The 23,110-nt window shown below is 46.3% G+C and overlaps 1 protein-coding gene across 2 annotated transcripts in view; it reads left to right on the plus strand.

Moving 5' to 3' along the window:
- Ankh (ANKH inorganic pyrophosphate transport regulator) overlaps positions 1–23,110 on the plus strand; it is a 135,069-nt gene extending 111,959 nt beyond the window's left edge. For both annotated transcript variants that reach the window (XM_046468283.2, XM_046468284.2), the window contains exons 9-12: positions 16,149–16,278; positions 19,041–19,164; positions 19,778–19,877; positions 21,069–23,110. In XM_046468283.2, coding sequence (XP_046324239.1) covers positions 16,149–16,278; positions 19,041–19,164; positions 19,778–19,877; positions 21,069–21,182 — 468 coding nt within the window. In that variant the 3' untranslated portion in view covers positions 21,183–23,110. The remainder of the gene's footprint in view (positions 1–16,148; positions 16,279–19,040; positions 19,165–19,777; positions 19,878–21,068) is intronic.

The raw sequence follows: 23,110 nt of genomic DNA on the forward strand, positions 1-23,110 counted from the left end.
GGGTTTTTTTGGGGGGTACTCGAGATTGAACTCAGGGGCACTCGACCACTGGGCCATGTCCCCAGCCGTATTTTGTATTTTATCTAGAGACAGGGTCTCACTGAGTTGCTTAGCGCCTCAGTGTCGCTGAGGCTGCCTTTGAACACACAATCCTCCTGCCTCAGCCTCCTGAGCTGCAGGGATTACAGCCGTGCCCCCACCACTCTGGGCTTGCCGTCTTTAATTCTTTAGGATAAATAGCACGCCGTGGTATAGCTGGGTCATAGGATCGTTCCATTGTTAGCTTTCTGAGGAACCTCCTTACTGATTTCCCCAATGGCTATGCTAATTGACATTCTCACCAACAGTGTAAAAGTGTTCCTTTTTCCCACATCTTTTTCAGATGTGCCATTCTGACTGGAGTGAGATGGACTCTCATTATATTTGGATTTTCACTTTCCTGATTGTTAAATAAGTTGAACTTTTTTTTTTTTCATATATTTGTTGGCCCTTTGTACTACTTCTTTCGAGAAGTATCTATTTCGTTCAGTTGCCCATTTATTGAATGAGTCATTTGGGGTTTTTTTGTGTTGAGTTTTTTGAGTTCTTTATATATTCTGGATATTTCTTCTCTGTGGGAGAGTAGCTGGCAATTTTTCCCATCCTGTAGTTCTCTCCTCACACTGTTTCCTTTACTGTGAGAAAATTTGATGCCATTCTATTTATTGATTCTTGGAGTTCTTTCCTAAGCTATCGGAGTCCTACTGTATGTGGCAGTATTGACCCTACAAGTTTTCTTCTAGAAGTTGCATTTTCTGTTCTTATTCTTAGGTCGTTGAAGGATCTGATTCTTGAAAGAAAGTTAAAATAGATTTTCATTCTCGATCTTTTTTTTTTTTTATTTTTATTTTTTAGTTCTCGGTGGACACAACATCTTTGTTTGTATGTGGTGCTGAGGATCGAACCCGGGCCGCACGCATGCCAGGCGAGCGCGCTACCGCTTGAGCCACATCCCCAGCCCCTTCATTCTCGATCTTTCTGACTCTTGCTTTTTGCAGCCAGTAAGGGATAAAAGGGAGACCATGAACCAACCTAGAACCTTCTATTCTGATTATTATGGGTCACCTTGCATTATGTGATTATTATGGGTTATATCATATAATAACTCCAGAAGCAAATATTCATGCATTGAGGTGCTAATCCCCACTAACTCAAATGTGATCTTAGTTTGGAAACTAGGGTTTTGATGAGGTTCTGAGACTGGAGCAGTGTTTCATGCTTCTAATCCCAGCTACTCAAGAGGCTGAGGCAGGGGGATTGCAAGTTCGAGGCCAGCCTCAACAACTGAGCAAGACCCTGTCTCAAAAATCAAGAATGAAAGGACTGGGGATGTAGCTCAGGGTAGAGCACTCCTAGGTTCAATCCTCAATACTGGGGAGGGGATGGAGAGATGAAGTTCTGAAAGATGAGGGGGCTCCTGACCCAGCATGACTGACATTCCTGATAAGGAGCTAAGATGATACCAGAGATATGATCTGACCAAAGGTTGCACTGTGTTGTTGGCTTGTGTTCTTGCATGAAAGGATTTCAAGCAAGACTTAGTAAAAGTATAGCAAAGTTTATTAGAAGAGAAGAGGAAGAGGGGAGCACCCCCCAGGGAGAGGGTGGGTCCACCCAGAGAGGAGAGCCACAGCTCACTTCTTTGTGTCTCAGCTTTTACTGAGGTAGGAGAGAGATGGTTAGAAGGTCCCTCCCTCCCGACTGTCACCTCTGGGCTCTAGGTTAGCTAACAACCCAAGGGCAACTCTTGACCATCTTGGCCCGGCTGACAGGTCCTGGCTGGAACAGGTTTTTATTTATGGTGGATGAGCTCTATCTTAATCATCTTGCTTTCCTCTCTGGGGATCTCTGGTCTGTGTTCATGTGGGGTCTTAGATTTAAGACATCTTAGCAGTTAGGCCCTTGTGAGCAAACATCTTTGTCCTTCCCCAAATTTATCTATCATCCTCTTGTTGCAAGAGGAATAGTTTCTAGAGCTGAGAGGCGGGCGGGGGTCCAGCTATCTGGTCAGACCTTGAGGCACCACTGAGGCAGGGCTGTGCACTAACCGATTTGCTCTGTACTGCGTGTTTTCTTAAGTTATCACCCACTGCTCGTGTCTAACTGCTATCTCACATTCTCTCAAGGGCATAGGTTTGGGCACAGGTGCAGGGAGCATGTCATGAAAAGGCTGGAGTTTAGTGACCACAGCAGAACTCCAGATGCTGGGGAGGCCTGGACTCTTCCCTAGGGCCCGTCCACAGTGATTTCCCACTCCAGAACTATAAGACACTAACTTCCTATTGTTCTGAGCCACCCATTTGTATTTGTTACAGCAGCCCTGATGAACTAATACGCTGATGTTTCCAAGATAAAGGAATCTTGTCATCACTGAGACCAAATGGACTGATCAACCAGACTAACTGTTCAACTGACTTTGGTTTCTAAATTCTCCATCCCTTTAGTTTATATAAGACATCTGTTATTTTATTTCCAGATTCTCATGAGTCGAGGATTTGCTAAGAAATACTGTGCAGAGTGGTGCTATGCCTGCATTCATGAGTTTAGTTGTATCTTTGCTGATGGCTTTTTGGGGTTGAGGGTTATAGGCATCATAGCTTCTGACATAAGTAAGTACCAATATCAGATTTAGGTTACTTGGCTTGTTTTTATTCTTCTTATTGATTGGATAATCCAGCATATTTCAACTGGACCCTTGCAGAGCCCGGGACTAACTTATACCACTAGTAACTGAAAAGCTAAGCTATTTTTCCCATTTTTAGAAAACAAAGTAAGTTACTAGTATTTTACTCAATTGTATTTATCCTTCCAAATTGTCTCAATCTTGATCCCTTTCACTGTTTCTCATTTAAATCTTACAAATGGTATCTTTGCATGTTCTGCTGTCAATGACAGAATGCCACAAATCTGGGAAGTTTTAATGAAAATAGATATAGTTTGGCTCATGGTTCAGGAGGCCTGAGGTCAGGGGCCCACATCTGATGATCTTCTTCTTCTTCTTCTTCTTTTTAATCTTTTTATAGTTATAGATGGAAAGAATGCCTTTATTTATTTTATTTATTTATTTTTGTTAATTGTTATGTGATGCTGAGGATCGAACCCAGTGCCTCAGGCATGCTAAGCAAGTGCTTTGCCACTCAGCTACAGCCCCAGACCAATGATGCTGATGATCTTCTTACTGACAAGCCTCAAGGTGGTACAGGGGTCACACGGGGAGAAGTAGGAGTCCATGCATCTGTGTGACCAGAGGGTCTCTCCCCCTGCTTATGAAGCACCAGGGTTGATTGTCAGGCTCCATCCTGATGACCTTATCTAATCAATCACCTCCCAAAGGCCTATGATCAGATTAAGTCCCCACCCTCTCAGGACTCACAAAGGAGTGAAGCTTTCAACGCATGAATGGTTGGAGGCACAGCCACACCATGTCCAGACCATAACCTGAGTGGAATCTGATTGGACACCAAGTATGAGAGTCACACTGCTCTCAGCCCCTTCAGCACCCTGGGAGGTTAAGTTTGGCTGGGGCCTCCCTGCATGAGGCCTGGCACTGCCCTACCCAAGTCTCACCACTTCAGCGGCTCCACCCTCCCTGTTTCTCTGGTGCCAGAGCAGATTCGGGTAGTGCGAGGTCGGCTCTCCTGAGCCATCGCTCCACACAGTGGTGGAAGAAGGCCTAGGACTCACCGTAGCTGTTCAACAATCTGTTTTCATTAGCTTAGCTCTGGGGCACATGGCAGGAGTGACAGTGTGGCCAGCAGACCTCAGATCCCCCTGGCTCAGGCTGACAATCCCGGGAAATGTGGAGGAGAACACAGGATGTGGTGGATGGCCCTGGAGAGCTGCGCTGGCTTGGGGCTCAGGGTCACTTTGGGCTCCACCTGGGATGGCTTCCTAGCAGCCTGAAACTCTGGAGTGATTTAGGTCTAGCTCCACCAAGCGGCTGTGAAATGAGCTCAGGGAGGACCACCCGATTAGGATCTGAAATGGCCCTGTGTCTGTTTACTGAAGTAAGAAGTCATATGACTCTGGGCAGAAGACAATGATGAGAAACCACTCTGGTGGTGCAGGGGGCAGAGGGCTTGGCCAGGGCCTGGGTGTGTCCAGGGTGTGCAGGCTGCACTTAGCCCGGCCGCCTGGGAAGCTCAGTCACTTTCAGCCCAAGCAAGCCCTGGCTCCCAGCGTTCATTTCCTCTTCAAGGCACGCCACTGCACTGGCAGCTCTGGGTCAGATAGCCCACCTTGGTCAGTGTTTTCACGGCACCATGATGGTACTCAGGGGTCTTTTTGTTCCTCCCAAGCCCATTGCAAACCCAAAAGGACCACAGTGTGCTGCTGAGAAACGGCATATGTGGCAAATAATAGTGCTTCAAAAACCTGCTCACCATTTATCAAGTGCCACTAATACTCCCCAGAGAGGACTCCTAACTGATGCTCTTGAAAAATGAATTGACCCTACCAAAAAGAAATTTCCAGAGGGTCAGGTGTACTCACTGGAGCCAACTTCTCTCTTCTCCTCTCACACGTCCCTGGCCTTGGAACTGGCTCAGATGCCAGGCTGCTCATCCCACTGTGCAGCTGGGGGGCTCTCCTGACCCTCGACTGCCTCTCTGTTGATTGAAGAGAAGGGACAGACCAGGTGGGCATGGTGGCACACTCCTGTAATCTCAGCAATGGCAAGGCATTAAGCAACTCAGTGTTTCTAAATAAAACACCAAATACAAAGTAGGACTGGGGTTGTGGCTCAGTGGTCAAGTGCCCCTGAGTTCAATACCCCATGTCGCAAGGGAGTGGGGGCGGGGGGGGGGGGGCAGGCCACAGCATTTAGCCCGAGCTTCAGTCCAGGGCTACAGAGCACAATGCTTATGGAGATGGCCCCAGAGCCACAGGGCCCTGCAGCCCTGCGCTCCCCCTTGCGTTGTTTAGAAGGGGTGTGGAGAAGGTGTGCACCACTTGCAAGGTGGCCCTGAGGGAGAGGGTTACTAAGGCAAGAGGCCTGGGGATCACTGCATCTCCTCGCTAGGTCTATGGAAGACAGTTCCTGTCCTTTCCTTTTCTTTTTTATATTGTATCTCCCTGGTACAAATCAGGTCTGACCTGATCAGGTCTCATGGACTAGAATTATAAGGCTACATTGTTATTTCTTTTTTCTTTAATGAGACACATGGCTACATTGTTATTTCTTTTTTCTTTAATTAGCCACATGGCCACATTGTTATTTCTTTTTTCTTTAATGAGACACATGGCACTGTTGCCAGGATAATCATGACACCTGGTAAGATCAAATTGATTGTACTCTTGTGACAGTCCAGGACTGGTCCCATCTGGAGCCTATCTTTTAGATATTTGCCAGGCTGGGCCCTCCTGGCATCTCCCCAAGTCTGTGCTTCCTGGTCACATCCGTGAGTACTTTGACCACATGGGTGTTTGTGATCTGAGCCTCTGTGCTTTTAAAGTCATGCAAAAAGCCCAGCGTCCCTCTCATCTCTTTTCAGATCCTCTTAGTGTTTGCTTACCCTTCCTGGTTTTAAGGTGGCCCGTCTGAGTCTGCTTTGTGCCACCTAACAGAGTATCTCAGACTGGGTAATTTACAAAGAACAGAGATTTATTGCTCCTGGTTCCAGAATCTGAGAAGTCCAAGGTGGAGGGCCAGCATCTTGCCCATGTCATCCCATGGCAGAAGGGCACAGCGAGAGAGAAAAAGAGGCAAACAAAGGGCCTGAACTTGTCCTTTTATAAGAGCCAACTCAGAAATAACCGAGGTACTCAGGAAATGAAGCCCTTCAATGCCCGCCCCCACAGCACTCTCCCAGATGGTCCACCTCTGGCCGCTGCTGCTGTAGGGCGACATGGTCTCCCAACCTCCATTGGAGCCACCTCCCACACTCGCTTCTCAGGCAGAGGTGGCCCCTCACTCTGTGCTTTGCTGTCATTGTTTTTGCCTCTGTCTCAAATGCTTTTTGGCTGGCAGGTGCAGACAGGTGCCCCTCACCTGTGCTCCCAGCACCAGGTCTTGCCTTCCAGTACACTGGCCCATTAGCAGCTGGCCTGGTGCAGGAGACCAGAAACCTTGAAGGCCACAGTTCCTACACTTGGTCTGGCTGCCAGGAGCTGGGTAGAGAGAGCCTGTGGTGAGCAGATGACCCGGGGGTGCATGTTCGCTGGCTGCATCTGTATCTCCTTCCACTCTGGTACCTGTGGTCCTTCAGATGCGCGTCTCCCTCCTCACTGGCCTGTGCTGATTGTATGGAGAGAATTTATCTTTTGAGAGCTTTTTAGTCTCCTTGTAGGTTCTCTGGCACTATCAGATCACACTTGTCTTTTATGCACCAATTTTGAAATGCTTTCTTTAGTGTCCCCCCAAACCCCAGTTCTGTGAATTCAAAGAGGTTATGGTCAGCCTCTCTCAAGGCAGCAGGCTTCTTCTTGCCTGTCAGGGTTAGTCCAGTGAGGCCATTCCCTGTCTTGTCCTAGCTTCGCCAGATCTGGAAAGGATGAGGCTGAGCTGCTGGAATAAGGAGTGGGTGGCCTCCAGATCTGCAGAAATCCCCGTTTCCTTCTTTCCATGGAAATCCAGGCCTGGAATTCTACCTCAGCTGGCTGTCTCTGTCTGGCTTCACCGCCTGCCCCAGGCCAGGTGGCCCAGAGGTGCCATCCAGGAGTGCCGTCCCCACAGAACTGAAGAGTGTTTGGTGTTTAGAACATCTTACTCCTAAAGCTTCAGGACTTCAGGTCTCAGAGAAACCCAGCCAGGAAGGGGCAGAAGCTTCAGGAAAGGTAGCAGTCAGAAAAAAGTCTGCTGGGTGGCGTCCTCCTTGGGACAGATAACTCCTTTCAGGGAGGCACAGCACACTCAAACAGTGTTTGTGCTCCTCCTGCCGGGCAGAGCCTCAGGAAGCAGCATCATTCTGAAGATGCCAAAAAGAACTCCAGCTCTGCCCCACCCCACCCTGCCACCACCTTTGCAAGGCAGCAAAGTCAGGACAATGCCAGTATTTATAGTGCCCTAATCCTCAGCAGAGCCAGACCACTCTAATCCTCGGCTCCTCTGGGGTCTGAGCAGGGTGTCTAAGGAGCTGTTGGCAGATAAAGGCAGAGGCACTGGGACTGAAACTCCCTGCCTGGAATTCAGTAGCCTAGGGTCTGGCCCAGCCTCTCGAGCCTCAGTTTCCACAGTTAGAAGGCTTCTCCATAACGTTGGGCTGAAGTTCCCCTTGCAGCTCAGCCTGGCCTCCTCAGCTCCCATCTTTGCCCACTCTCCATGTTTCACAGGTAGGGTCACGTCCTTGGGTCACTCCTGGTTGCATCCCAGTACTCAAACAAAGCAGTTGGTTTTGAGTCCTCCGTGTGCTCGAAGGCTAAGAACCTTGTCCTGGTGGCCCTGTTTTCCAAGTTAAAAGTTGAGTTCCTGAGAATGACCTAGCCTCACCTTCCTGTCCCTAAACTTACCCTCCAGCATAGCTTCATTCAGCTACCCTGGGCCATGCTGGGGCCTGTTCCAGCCATGCACCATGCTGGCCATTGGTCTAGAACAAAGGGGGCCTGTTCCAGGCTTTGTTTCTGCTGGATGCCCCACCCCCATGCCAGGAGGTGGAGACTGCTGCCTCATTGTTCCCATTATCCAGCTGAAGAAAATGGCTCTCTTGTGCATGGGGGATGAAAAAAGAGCAGAGGTAAATGAGCAGAGGTCACAGCTTGCTCACACCAGTGCACTGGGTCCCAATGGCAGGAACACTGCAGCACCTTAGGACCTCCAGGAGATAGGGAGCCACTAAGATGTGGGAGTCCCCCAGGCCTGGGTTAAACTCTTGGCCCCAAAAGTGACCTGGGGCAGGTTGCCTTGTGACCTCATCATAGAGAAGCAAATAATGATTTAACTCTCCTGGGATTGTATGGGGGACCAAATGAGATAACATGGAAAGCTCCTGGCCTGTTAGAAGTCACTGGTTAAAATTTCTTCATACTTCTTTCTAGAAGTTTACATAGTCCAACATTCACTTTATTTTTATTTATTTATTTTTTTTTGGGGGGGGGAGGTACCAGGGATTGAACTCAGGACACTCGACTACTGAGCCACATTTCCAGCCCTACTTTTTGTATTTTATTTAGAGACAGGGTCTCACCAAGTTGGTTAGTGCCTCACTGTTACTGAGGCTGGCTTTGAACTCATGGTCCTCCTGCCTCACTGGGATTACAGGTGTGCATCATGGCACCCAGCTCCAACATTCGCTTTTTAAGCCAGCATACCCTGTAGATCTGAGGGGTTGATTTATTCATTGGTGGGTGGGGGAGAGGGATTGGTCCTCAGGTCTCAGGACAGATTAAAATAATTAAGACTAGTGTCTAAAGACTCTACCTAAACCCTGTGAACAAAATGTCAGTGCAAATCCACATGCGTGTTTTAAAAAATTAACAGATGAATAATCATGCTGTACTGACTTATCAAGTCAGGGTGCAGTAACCACCATCCAGCCACAGAACTCCTTCCACCTTGCAGGGCACCATGGCACATGCCTACTCCAGAGACTGAGCAGGAGGACTGCAGGTTCAAGGCTAGCCTCAGCAACTTAGTGAGCCTCTGTCTCAAAAAAATTTTTTAAAGGTGGGGGCACTGTGTAGCTCAGCAGTAAAGCATCCTTGGGCTCAATCCCCAGTACCACCAAAAAAAAGAAAAAGAAAAAGAAAGAAAAGGGTGTGTGTGTGTGTGGGGGGGACTCTTCATCTTTATCTTGCAAAACTGATGATACTCCACCTGCCCCGCCCCCCAGGCAAAATCCAAGTTGACTGTTAACAGTCAAGGGAAAGCTAACAGAAGCTGGCGTGTGGAACTTTCTAAATACTCTTCAGGCTGAGTAAGAATATGACAGAATCCAACATTGTGTGGGTGTACTATATGGCTTGGTGCATGGCGCCCCCTGCTGTTTATTAATTTCTTCCAACCAGTACTTTGTGCCACCTCTTAAATGCTTTTTTTTTAACCATGAACGTGGTTTAAAGGTGATGGTTGTATCCTACTCCCTTATGGAAGTATTAAATGTAGATGGGTAATAATTATAATTATCACAAGCCAGAAGCAGAATTCTGAATCACAGATACTTTTTCATATGCTTTTCCAAGCTTCCTAACATAGAAAACATATCTTCTACCTTATTGGATTCTCCCATATATATATTAGTTTACTGCCCTTTACTTGTTCTGCTAAAATTCTGCCTGCCTGAGCTTATCTAATAAGTCCTACAGATAGTGAATCAGTGTGCCACCTTCTGAAGCTTCCCTTCCCTTTGAATCGGGACTTCTCATATCCCTGCCAAAGCACATATGATGATCTGCTTGATCCCTAAAGACATCTGCAGGGGTCTATTTTAGTTAAAACTTTTTTCTGCTAAAATATATACATGGTTAACAAGTATATATGTGTATGCACACACGTGTACACCCTTGTACAAATAATGGGGAAGTACGAAGAGGAAAATGAAGTCATTGCTATTCTCACCACCTACATATGACTCCACTGTCAACATTTAATTGCAATCCAAGTAAACCTTTTACAGTAATAATGGTGGACATTGAGGGATTGTGCACAGTGTGCCTGCTCCAGGAGGAACGCCGTGTGCTGTGTGCATGGCAAGACTTTCTTTATGAAGGAAGGAGGACATTGGTTTACTTCATGGAGTCCAGAAAGAAAGTCCAAACAGTTGGCAGACTGTCTCCTCTCTGGAGGGTAGCCCTGTGAGGAGGCACGATTTCAGAGGTAAGGGCACTGAGGCCCAGAATGCTGAGGAACTCCGGGAGGCAAACTGCAGAGGACCCCGCGGTCATAATTGAACCTAACAATCAGACTGCAGAGCCAGGATCAGCAGCACCTCCTCATGCCCTGTCTTGTGGAGGGTTAACCACCAGCTTGCCCAGTGGAGATTTAAACCTGATTAAACGTCTATTGAACCTTCCTAAGTTAAGGCTCCAAATAAAAATGATGTCCAAGACCAACTATTTTAATTCAAAACAGCTGCACATGGTTTACTTTTTCTCACTGCAGAGGATAAGAATCTCATTTACTCCTAAGTCCTGATTATTCAGGGCAATGGGGAAAGCCTGGTGAGTTCCTTAAAAGTATGGCCATCAGCCTTTGGAAATCAAGTCAAAACCAGAGCACCAGCTGCATTTCCAGCAGAATGGAGTACCCTGAGGATGTGGAGCAAGGGGCTGCCCGCTGTGGCTGGGTTCTATGTTCTCTGGGTTCAAATGCTGATAAAGACAACCAGCTCCTCCCAGTCTCAGCCCCAGTTGCTCTCAACATAAGTCAAGTTCATCTTGACCTTGATCATCTGACCCAGGCTTCTGCACTATTGAGTTACTTTTTTCTTCTCTTTGCCTCTGTGCTCTTTGGAAGGAGGGTGAAAAAGAGTGCCCCAGCCACCTCACAAAGGAATATCTAATGGATTATTTAGAATTCTTTGGAGATTTGTCCCATCTCCCCCATCTGTATATGGCAACACGGACTCGTAGATATTTATTGTATTCTTTGGGTTATAATTTAGTACTACGTTATTTATTTTGTTGCTCAAATTGTTCCCACTTTGGCAGTTTGGAACTCCTTTTGGCTGGCTCCTTTGTCCCCTTGATGTGTCCCATTTGTCTTTTGAGCACTTTCTTGCTTCGTGGCACTATAGACACTCAGCTGATTCTCTTGCACATTCCCGGCCTGAGTCCTAGAATAAGTCATTTCTCCAAGGAGTTTGGTTTCCTTTGATTGGAAAATAAATAGAAAAACCAAGACCTGGGCATGGTGGGTGCTGTTCTGTTCTGTAGGCTGCCTCTTAATGAGATAATATTGACAGCAGTCTCCTCAGCAGAAAACCCAGCCCTGAAGCTGCTCAGAGAAACGAACCATGTTCGTTGTCAATAGATCATTAGGTTTGTGTTCTTGTTTGGAAAAGTTGGTGTCACTGGATTCTGCAAATATTTGAAGAACACAGCATGTCCTGGTCAACTGGGAGGACATGTTCTGAGGCAGCTCTACGGTGGCTGAACTCAGTTAGAATGACACTTTTTCTGAAATATTTTTTGACAGGTTAACTTTTATAAAGCTACTTGTTTTCTGAAACAGACCGCTTAAATTAGGCCTGGTTTTTATGCAGGACTCAGTGTGTTGCTCAGGGAAAGCTGACCTGCAGATAGGTCAGCTTTTAGCTTTTAGCAAAAAGGAATACACACAACTGAAAAGCAGGTATGGTGTGTATTCCTTTCAGGTCATTGCAGGAAATATTCACTTGTTGAACTTGCTGGAAGGCGGGATTTTCATAGTAGAGGCATGGCAAAGACTTCAGAGACTGCAGGGGCAGAGACAGACAGAGCTTTGATAAATGTGGCATTCCTTCCCTTTAACTTCCCTTTAACTAATGATTGTTCAAGCCCCAGACCAGACTGATGGATTTCATGTCAATGTTCCTGGAAGATCCAATCTGGGCCCTTCGTGTGTGCGTGGTTGAAAACTCTGGCATGTGACCTTGATACGAGGCTTTTTGGGTATGCCTGGCACAGGTGGATACTAGATAGGATACAGTGAGGTAGTAGTCAGAGTCTCATGGTGGAACTCTAGACATGGAACACTGAGTTGCCATCCCAGAAAGCTCCTATAAAGGTCCATCAACCCTTAACATTGGGGTTGTATCAAAGTGTCAGTCTGTATTCACTACCCAGGTTTGCTGACGTTGATGTAAGTGTGTCAAATGATGTGGGCATGCACACCACCATTGTGTCCTCTTATTAAACCCTCTCCTCCAGAGTAACTAAGAACAGAGTAGGGACGAAGAACATGAGAAGAAGATTAACATTAAACAGGGATGAGAGGTGGGAGGGAAAGGGAGAGAGAAGGGAAATTGCATGGAAATGGAAGGAGACCCTCAGGGTTATACAAAAGTACATACAAGAGGAAGTGAGGGGAAAGGGAAAAATAATACAAGGGGGAGAAATGAATGACAGTAGAGGGGGTAGAGAGAGAAGAGGGGAGGGGAGGGGAGGGGAGGGGAGGGGGGATAGTAGAGGATAGGAAAGGCAGCAGAACACAACAGACACTAGTATGGCAATATGTAAATCAATGGATGTGTAACTGATGTGATTCTGCAATCTGTATATGGGGTAAAAATGGGAGTTCATAACCCACTTGAATCAAAGTGTGAAATATGATATATCAAGAAATTTGTAATGTTTTGAACAACCAACAATAAAAAATTAAAAAAAAAAAAAAAAAAAAACCCTCTCCAAAGGATAGCTGATCACTTCCTACCTGACAGCAGAAAGCCTCCAGGTGAACATTACCCATGAGGGGAAGCCAGAGGGAGGCATTACCTGGCTTGTTTGCTACAGAAGCACGCGCACCATCCTTCTCTGACAAACAGTTGTACCCTCCTCTCCGCTTAGTTTGTTGTAATTTAAAAGCCACTTTACAGTGATCTTGCAAAGCCCAGGGAGATTGCAACATGTGTTTGAGGCATTATCTCACATTCAGATTATCGGTGGCTACAAGATAAAGCATGCTAATGAGTCTCCTGGAAGCTTAAGTTTTGAGCAGAATATGGCCTCAGTCTGTCACTCTAACCACCAGAGGAACAGAGAAGGGCTGTCTTCATAGGTCCTAAGGCACTGATTGATTCCACGCTTGGGGACGATGCTCCTTTATCTCAATTGTTTAGCGCTTTACTGCTATGGGAAAAAATGGGGCCTAATGTAAAGCTAGAAGTAGGGTTTGATCCTTCTGTTTTGGAGGATGGGGTATAGAGAATAAATTGTATCCCCACACCATGCTTTGGAATTGTTATATGAAATAGCCCATGCATGGCAACAATTTCATGTATATTTTTTTTGTTTATACACACAATTCGGGGGGTATGCCTGGCACAGGTGGATTCTATATAGAATACATACAACAACAAAAAATAAGGTATTTTTTTTTAAATGTTTAAATATGACATAGTGGCCATAAGTGATGTCTCATTATTTTAGGTCAGCAGCTCTGCAGTGGGAAAAGATGACAGGCCACTTGTCCAAGACTCTCAAGTAATAAAGTCCCTGAGCTGCAAAGTTGCTAGATCTGAGGGAGTATTTTTCCCATCATGTCAAAATGGGGGTGATTGCTGGCAACAAGCAATAGGGTTAACGGAAGCACATCTGCCATTTTGAAAACCAGTGGGATGTACTTCCCAGATGCTGAAAATACAAACAGAAAATTCTATTGCATTTATAGTGATTCATTTATAATAGATCCTCCAAGGTATTTTTTTAAATGTTTAAACATGACATAATAAATAGTCCCAGCCTTATTCCGTGAAATTTAATTTACCCAAAGCATAAAGGATATTATATTCTAAAATCTCAGTATTCTATTTTCATACATGACTCTGATTTACTTTATAATATATTCTGTTTTAGAGAAGAATCACTGGCATTTTAGGAAAAGAATATAAGTATTTGATGGAACTGGCATGTTTTTAACAATATCTTCCAAAATTACTACATTTTTTTAAAATTCAGGTTTTTAAAATCAGCACAAAGTTTTAAAGATTCTGCTAAGGATTGTTACCAATAGCCCTGCCCCAGCCCAACTCCTCCAGAGGCTTTTCCTTCTGGTCCTATTTCCTCTGTGACTCCTTCAAGTCTTTGGATGGATTCTGACTATGTCAACTTGGGATAAGATGGGAAATTATTTAGCTAGACCATGGCAGCTGAGTCCCGATTCCCTTCCTTTCTTAAACATCTTTAGTTTTTCCTGAACTGAACGATCATTTTTTTCTTAGTTCTTCATGTACTTAACATTAAGTATATTATTCCATTTTCCTTGTTTGGGTAAATCCACTGTCACATAGAGAGACACGTTAGACTTCCTATATGCCTCAACCTCTGAGTGTGTCTCTGAGCCTTGCTTCTGGCTCCTGTGTAGACCCACTGACTTGCACACCTGTCGCAGACTTCCTGGGATTACCCCTCACCTCCATCCCAGAGATTCCTCTTGCTTTTTTTCTTGTAATTGAGTCTGGGTTTCTTCCTTTTCTTCCCCTGTGACTCCCCTACTTGGCAGAGCATACTTCCAGTAGCAACTTCCTCTTTTTCCTTTATTTCCTTTTTTGGGGGGTGGGGGGAAGGGGTACTAGGGATTGAACCCAAGGGCACTTTACCACTGAGCCACATCCCTAGTCATTTTTATTCTTGATACAGGGTTTCATTTTTAGAGGGTCTCACTAAAATTAATTTATTTTTATGTGGTGCTGAGAATCAAACTCAGTGCTTCACACACGCTAGGCGAGCCCTCTACCACTGAGCCACAACTCCAGCCCCTTGAGGTCTTGATTAGTAAAAATATCCTACTTTTAAATAGCTTTCATCTGGGGCTGTAGCCTAGTGGTGGTGTGCTTGCTGAAGACCCTGGGTTCACTCCCCAGCACGGTGGAGGGGGGGGGGGGATCCTCGATTGAATCTTGATTTAGAGTTCTAAAAAATCATTTTCCCTCCAAATTTTTGCTCTGTGTCTTCTTGTTTTCCATGCTGTTCAGAAACCTAAAGGTGGAAGCTCTGTGAATCTATCTTCTCTGGTTCCACCATTTTTCAATGGTGTGCCCTAATGGGTCTTCCATCTTCTGCACTACCATCACACGGTGGCCCTTTCTGTCTGGAGACTCGTGTCTTTCAGCTCTGAGAGGTTCACTCTTTCCTCTTTCTGGAATTCCTGGAATATTGGACCTTTAAGTTATTGTAATCTACTCTCCTGTACTTCTCACATCTTTACCTCTAAGTGGTAAGCTTCCCTAACTTCATCTTACTGTTGGTAATGGCTCTTCATTTCTGCTTTCTTTTCTTAATCCCCGGTTCTTTTTGGTCCTTTGAGTTTAACATTTCCATTCTGTTTTTTGTTTCATGGATGCAGTTCCCCACCTTTCTGAGAATGTCAACATGGAAAGATTTTCTTTCTTCCTCTATGTTGTTCTCTCCTTACCCTCACCCCCACCCCTACAGCCCTGTCTTTTCTTTCGTTTGTTTCGACTCCTCGGGAGCCCTTGGTTGTCTGCTGTGTACGGGAGCATTTATAAAGCTCTAAGAAGCTGTGGATGCTGTGTGAGATTTATCACCCACATGGGTCTCTCACTGATGGCTGGTCCAGTGGGGCTACTTTTTTGGAGACTTGAATTTCCAGGACCTTTAGGTCTTCCTTCTTGGTCTAATTAGATTCCTTGGAAACTACTCTGGGTCTCTTGTTTGGGAAACTCAACTGGTTTCCTGTGTCCTGGGAGCCAAGTAAAAGAAGGCAAGGATATTTAACATGTCCCCTTTCCCTTAGTCCCTGTTCTGCCTTCGATCATGCCGGGAAACCTTGTGTTTTATCTTATCCAGCAATAAATCTCCTGTGTCCTGCCGAGTTTGGGAGGCACAGTCACCAGCCGTGCAAGGGGAACTGTGCCTGAATTGCTTACCACTAGATTTTCATGGGCCAGCGCCTTTACCTCTACTTCCTCATCTGTGGGGAGGGGAAGTAGAGAGAGAACTCTGCCTTTCCCCATCAGCTTAGGATTCCATTCTCTTGAACCTGTTTAAATCTGTTTTCCACTTGCCCATCTTCTTTCCAAAATTCCAGATTTTTGGCTATTGCCTCTTCCCTTACTCTCTCAACTAAACATTGCAAAGTTTATAGACAGATAGTTGTTTTAAATATTAGCATTTCCTTTATTTTTATGTGTGCTCATTCAGCATGGTTCTATCCATGTCCAAATGCTTTCAGGTGACTTTCCCCTATTTTGTTAAGGCTGTAAAAATTAGTGGACATGCCCACCCAGAACTGAGCTGTGCCCTGGCTAAGCCTCCACAAGAGCACACTGGTCTTCACTGGTGGTTAGTGGATGCGCCACATCCACATCTGTTCCACCGCAGGGTCCCTTTGGGGAAGCAGGGGGATGAGCACCTCCTCTGGCAGGGAGCAAGGCTGGGCCATGCCTGTTGTGGTGGCCACCTGATGGGGCAGTTCCACCGTCTTCCAGACCTCCTCAGGGATCAGGGCACACCAGATTCTGTTATTTCACCCAAAAATGCCTTTCCTCATAACCCTGCTCAACATTATTTCCCCTCAGCTCTGTTTTGTGATGTTCTGGACTCCCAATGTCTCCGAGAAAATTTTGATAGACATCATAGGCGTGGACTTTGCCTTCGCAGAACTCTGCGTCGTTCCTCTGCGCATCTTCTCCTTCTTCCCAGTGCCAGGTAAGGAACAGAGAATGAAAGAGCATTCCCATGGGCCCTCACGCCCAGTGAGATCTTTCTTTGGAAATGTAAAATTTCACAGTGGATTAAAAAGATGCAAAGATATTAGCCAGGAGGTAGAGAGTTCAAGAAATGAATCCAATAGGCATAATATATTTTTTTAAGTTGCAAAGAAAATAAGAAAGCAGACCAAAAAGGGTAGCATGTGGAATTTTGGGCCAACAAGAGAACTGCCATCTGTTTTGATTGTGGTGGTGGTTACTTATGTTAATTCATGAATTACAACTCTTAGAATTTTACATACATACACACACACACACAAATACCAATTTTACAGTATGATAACTTAAAAAGTAAAAAAAATGGGGGGTTGGGGGACACCAGGGATTGAACTCAGGGACACTTGACCACTGAGCCACATCCCCAGCCCTATTTTGTATTTAACTTAGAGACAGGGTCTCACTGAGTTGCCTGGCACCTCACTTTTGCTGAGGCTGGCTTGAACTCGTGATCCTCCTGCCTCAGTTTCCCAAGCCACTGGGATTAAAGGTGTGCACCACCATGCCTGAGTAAAAAGTAAAAAAATTTTAAACAGGAAAATAGAGTGAGATTACTGCTAAAATTTGGAGCTATACAAATAAAGATAAGTATTCTTAGAGAATAGATTCCAGGGGCAAGTTGAGGCCAGATTGCATATGGTCAGGACATGCCCATAGTGAAAACCTAGCCAGTTTGAAAATGACCAAGTTGATTTAGTAACATTAGGTATATTATACAAAATGAGGTAGTTCTACATAAAATGAGAATAATAGATTATGGAATGGTTGGTTAGTATGTGACCATTGCTATGACAAATGTACAGCACATATATAACTATATTCTAATTTCTATCTGAGTGCTTGCATATCTATATTGTATTTCTAGAAGTAATTTACCCAGTCAGTAACTGGTTGCATGTGGGAAGCAGGACAAGTCATATGTAGGAGGAAGATCTCCTACTGTTTCCTTTCGTACCTTTTAAATCCTGTAGTACGTGTATATTAGTCAAAACTAAATTTCCAGGGCTGGAGGTGTAGCTCAGTGGTAGAGTATGTGCTTAGCATGAACAAGATCTTGGTTTCATTCCCAGAAATAAAAATAAAAGAAAAATTAACTACCAAAAAATTCCACCTAAATGAGGAAACCCAGATTCTACAAGGCTATGTTAAACTAAGATCTGAGCTATGGAGTTAGTCCAGAACATCTACCAGTCTTTTGTGGTTCCCAAGTTAGGCAACAGGTAGCTCCCACTCTTAGGTGCCAAGTCTTCTCAGAGGTCAAGCCTTGTGTCACTTTTAGGGTTGTGGCTGGAATGAAGGAAATGACACAGACCACCACAGTGGGCTGGTGTCTGGTCTTTGTTGGGTCGACACTGGCTAAGTCAAGTTTGGAAGGTGATGTCACTCGGGGGAGGCTGCACTTGAAGTTCATTGCCCACACTTGTGACCTGAGGAGGGGCCAAGGAGTCTGGAAGCTCCAGCTGGGTGTGCGAGTCACCTTTAATCTCTTCTTGACTCCACTTCTTTTCTGTCAGAAGACCTTCCAGATAGCTGTCAGGCCCCATCTCTGCTCGTGACAATCTTGGGTTTGCACCACCAGATTAGCCTCTGACCCTTACCCTCTCCCTTGGCCAAATTTAAGTGGGTCTGTGCCTGGAAAAGGAAATGAGCCTCATTGATATAACACTTCCACCACTTGGGAAGGCAGGACACAGTATGAGACCAAGACAACAGCAGGGACAGGGGTGTAGCTCAGTGGTAGAGGGCTTGCCTAGCCCTGGGTTCAATCCCCCACTCCTTGAGGGCTTGGTGGGAGAAGGGTTGGGGGACGGTGCAGCAGGCTCTGCTTTCCAGACAGACCAATCCTGGAAGCTAGTGTTACACAGCAGCAAGCACGTCCTCCTCCAAGAGCCTTTGCTGGAGCTGCCTGCCTGGGGCTGAGGGTCCCCTCCCTTCCAGGCCCTGGCCCTACACTCACTCGAGCCCCTTCCAGTTCCAGATAGAATCTGGACATTCAGGGCCGTTCTCCCTGGCAAGGGGAAGCGTCTATGCCCAACATAGCAATGCTGTTCAGTCATTCATTTGCTGGCCTCCTGCACCCTCCTCCACACTCAGGCTGGCAGCCCTGCCTCCTGCAATCTGGGTGGGGAGAGAGGTGCAGGGAATTTGTGCATAGTCATTGTGAAATAGCAACAGATGGAACTTGTGGCTGCACCATGATGGGGAGGAGACAGGGAAATGCCCACTGTTGGAGTGGACAGGGCTGGCTCTGGGGACATAATGGCAAGTGGGAGCAACAACAGTTCCCCACTCTCTCATCCCCTCACCTCTCTGGTGATGGGAGACAGCTCTGGGGCCAACCAGAGCTCACCCAGCATAAAAGTTGCTTTTTGTGGGGGAGGGTGGTTGCCTTCTAGAAGTGGATGGTCAGGACTAGGGTAGGGCTGGGAGGACTGTATCACAGGTGGTGCACAGGTGTAGCCTCTCTAGGCTACACCTTTCCTGGATGATTACTGTGGAGCAAGGGACCCGCCTACATCCAGCCACCTGAGGTGGGAAGCCTGGATGGGAACAGGGACTGAGCCCAGCCTGACTCAGAAACAGCAGGAAGGCCAGGCCACAGCAGCAAGGCCGGAGTCCCAGGCAGTCTCTGGGCCAGAGGTGACGAGAGAGAAGCAGGGCTGATGGAAGACACAGCTGACAAACCCTTTGCTCTCTCCACAGTCACTGTGAGGGCCCATCTCACAGGGTGGCTGATGACACTGAAGAAAACCTTTGTCCTGGCGCCTAGCTCCGTGCTGCGGATCATCGTCCTCATCACCAGCCTCGTGGTCCTGCCCTACTTAGGGTATGGTATTAGGGAATTTGCTGTCAAGGCCTTCTGCTGCTTAAGTACTCTGTCCAGAGCCTTATGCTCTGGACTTTCAGGTGAACCCCCTGAGCATATTGGAGCCAGACCTTTAGCAGGGAGTTCTGCCTGCCTGGCAGCAGGTGGAGGCTCTTGAGATCCGTGCCAGCTGCAGGATCACAAATGAGAGACTTGGGAGGGGCTGCAGAGCTGAGCCGAGGCTGGGAGGATCCTGACCTGTTGGTCCCCAAAGGAAGACAGCTCAGCCCTGGGGTTCTAGGTCCCTCCTCCCAGCATGGGTGATTGTTAGGGGTGACCCTTTCTGAACCCAGTTAATCAAGAGTGAGGTTCATGGGGCTGGGACTGTAACTCAGTGGTAGAGTGCTTGTCTAACACGTGTGAGGCACTGGGCTCAATCCTCAGCACCACATAAAAATAATAAAGGTATTGTGTCCATAAAAAAATATTTAAAAAAGGAATGTGTTTCACTTGCCCCTCTCTACTCTACACCTTTCCTGGGTTTCAGTAACATCAGTTGGGTTTTGGCATAAACTCTGTGTTGTGGCTCAATTTGGCTTTAACAGACAAACCACCTTTGTGTTCTCATCTCCAGGGTACATGGAGCTACCCTGGGTGTGGGCTCCCTCCTAGCAGGGTTCGTGGGAGAATCCACCATGGTCGCCATTGCAGCGTGCTACGTCTATCGGAAACAGGTGAGAGACACTGGCTCCAGAACTGCAAAGCCCCCTCCCAGGTGTTCTGAGTCTGTGCCACACATGTGCAGGGACAGCGATGATAGGCACTTTAGCTTTATCCTGACCTTCCAGGATCTGTACCCTCACAGCCAGTGTCACTTCACCTTGGTCAGCTTTTAGTAACGGCAGGGAAGCCTCTCTTCTATAATAGTTTCTTCCTTATATCCCACCATGTTTCAAAAGGCAGTCATACCTCTCAGGATGGATGTGTACAGTCCTATATCCTGCTGTTAACCTCTGGAGACCAACAAATTGTAGAAACCAAATAACAGTTTTGACCTTAAAAAATCCTAAAAAGGTGACTCTGGGCTGGGGATATAGCTCAGTTGGAAGCATGCTTGCCTCCCATGCACAAGGCCCTGGGTTCAATCCCCAGCACCACACACATACACACACACACATACACACACACACACACACACACACACACAAAAAGTGACTCTTCTTGCACCTGATTCCTCCCCTAAGTCATTGTAAGCCCAGACTGGATCACTAAGGTGTGGCTAATTTAGAAAATGTGGGGTGATTAGGCCACTCTCCCTCTCTTGCCTCCACAGAGCCTTTCCCCTCTTCAGTCCTCCTCCAGAAAGCCTTTCCTGACTGTGCTAGACCTCACCCCACCCCACCTCCGCACTCTCCCACACAGTGTCACAAGTTCTACCTGCTGGCACACAGCTGGTCTACCTTGCAGGCAGGGTCACCACGCCCTGTGGGGGGTATTTCTTTTCTGTCTCAGGTAATAAGCAAGACTCAGAGCTATCCCAGAGAGGACCAAGTGATGACAGAACAGGGAAGAGTGTTCTAGAACATGAGATTCAAAGCTCCAGGCTTTAGGGAGGAGGCTAATAGTTTGCACATGGCCATGAGGGTAGTGGGGAGCAATGGTGACATAACCGCAAAGAACAGCCTCCACTCCAAAGGGCTGCATGGAGGTGAGAAATGGTCCCTCTAAGTGCCTAGCACAGTGACAGGCACACTGCAGGTGAGAGGAGTGTGCTGAACAAGATGCAGCCTGATGAGCTCACCTCCCAACCACAGGTGAGACCCAAGTCTCCAGCGAGAGGTCCTGGCACCCTCTCTCCCTGCTCATGGTTCTATTGCTGGATGCCCTGTCCACAGCCCCACACTAACGAGTCTTCTTTGGTTTAGAAAAAGAAGATGGAGAACGAGTCAGCCACTGAGGGGGAAGACTCTGCCATGACTGACATGCCTCCAACAGAGGAGGTGACGGACATCGTAGAAATGAGAGAGGAGAACGACTAAGGCACAGGACACCACGGGCACTGCAGGGACAGTTGGGATGGCACTTCAGCATCATCTCTTTCCTCTCCCATGTGTTTTTTTTTGTTTTTTGTTTGTTTTTGGTTGTTTTTGGTAATGAAAGAGGCCTTGATTTAAAGGTTTCATGTCAATTCTCTAGCATACTGGGTATGCTCACACTCATGTGGGGACCTAAAGAAAGGTCTTTCCTTCCGCTTTGTAAACAGACAAAACCATTGACTTTGTGCCCCTGCTTCATGAAAACCCAAAAGACATAGCTGCCTCGTAGTCAAAAGTCTCTACTCCTCCCTCGGACAATCTTTACTTTGAACCAAAGGACTGCGGCTGTGCCATCGCCTCTCGGGCCACCACTGCCCAGCTGGCCACAGACTCTTTCCTGTCCCATTTTGTCTCTCTTAAGAATCAACAGGTTAAAGTTTGGCCTCCTTTGACTTGCTTCCCAGTAACATGGCTGTACACAGAGATGTTACCTGGTGGCCAGTTTCTTCTCCCTTCCACCATGGAGTCATGAACTGCCTACCAAACATATGCAGAAGGTGAGCGACAAGCTGCAGCCCAGAGTCGCCATGCACACTGAGGAACAGATTTGTGACCACACTGGGCCGATGTATGGAAATATTCTGTAGAAATGTTTGCAATGCCATCAGAGTAGCAAATTGACGTGGTCAATGGCATCTCACTTTTCGTTTTCCTAGATCAGAGCGAGCTGTCATACCCCACCATGTGTACACACGAGCCACCTTTTCACAGCTGACACAAAAGCGCATCTCCCAGCATCAGCATCCCTCCGCATGACTTTCCCTGAGGCTTTTCACCCCTTTCCTGAAGATGGCACTAGAGCGAGTTAAATGGAGCCTTCTCACTTTCCATTTAGTTTTTACAATGAACTGAAGCTTTAAGTCATAATCTAGCATTCTAATGCCAGGTTGCTGTCTCATAACTTTTAAAGTAGGTTTATTACCTGGTTCTGCCGTTCCTAGTCATGACTCTGCGGTACAGGTAATTCCAAGTGTACTACGGTACTTCCCTCTCACATACACCATAAAGCAAGACATTTTATAAACAATTATCAAAGTCACTATGTGATATTCCCTGAAATAATGCATTGGAAATCCATTTAGTGCAGTATATTTTTCTAAGTTTTGGAGAGCGGGTTTTTTCCTTTAAAAAAATTATGGACACAGTTCTCTAAATTCTTGTTTTAGTCAAAATAACTAGACTGAAAGAACCTAAACAAAATATTTTAAAGATATAAATATATGCTGTATATGTTATGTAATTTATTTTAGGCTATAATACATTTCCTATTTTCACATTTTCAATAAAATGTCTCTAATACGATGCAGTGATTGCGTGTTCCACATACCTGCAGTTGAATGGTATTGTATCACTGACCATTGTATCTTATTTGCAGCAGTTTTACAAAAACCCTTGTTTGCATATGAATGTAAGGGTCCGTAAATGACCAGAGAACTATTCTGGGTCATGGGTAACCCAGGAATAAATTGTTGTGTGGACAACAATGGGAATGCGAGTGTGAGCTGGAAGGGCAAAAGAGGCAAAGGAGAAGGCAGTCCTGTTGTGTTTATTGTTTTCAGTGCTGTGTACCCATACTGTTCCTCAGAGAAAAAAGGCTGTAAGGGCATAAAGGTGGCTGTGAACCTCACAGGGCTGCATTCCCGCTTTGGGGCACCTGGTGCCCCTCAGATGTGCCCCGCACAGGGACAAGTCCTTACATGCTTCCTCAGAGCGGCTTTTCCTCCATTTATATGTATGAGTGCTGAACATTCAGATGTGTAGCTGCTTTGGGGGTGGTTTCAGGGGCAGATCTGAAAAGATGAAAAAAAAATCTAATTGTATTGGCTTTTTAAAAGTACATGACTAGAAAATTAAACAGCAGTATTTTTTAA

This window comes from Marmota monax, unplaced genomic scaffold (genome assembly GCF_021218885.2).
Source record: "Marmota monax isolate L192 unplaced genomic scaffold, Marmota_monax_Labrador192_F-V1.1 WCK01_AAM20220418_F8-fsc00120, whole genome shotgun sequence".
Lineage (NCBI taxonomy): Eukaryota > Metazoa > Chordata > Mammalia > Rodentia > Sciuridae > Marmota > Marmota monax.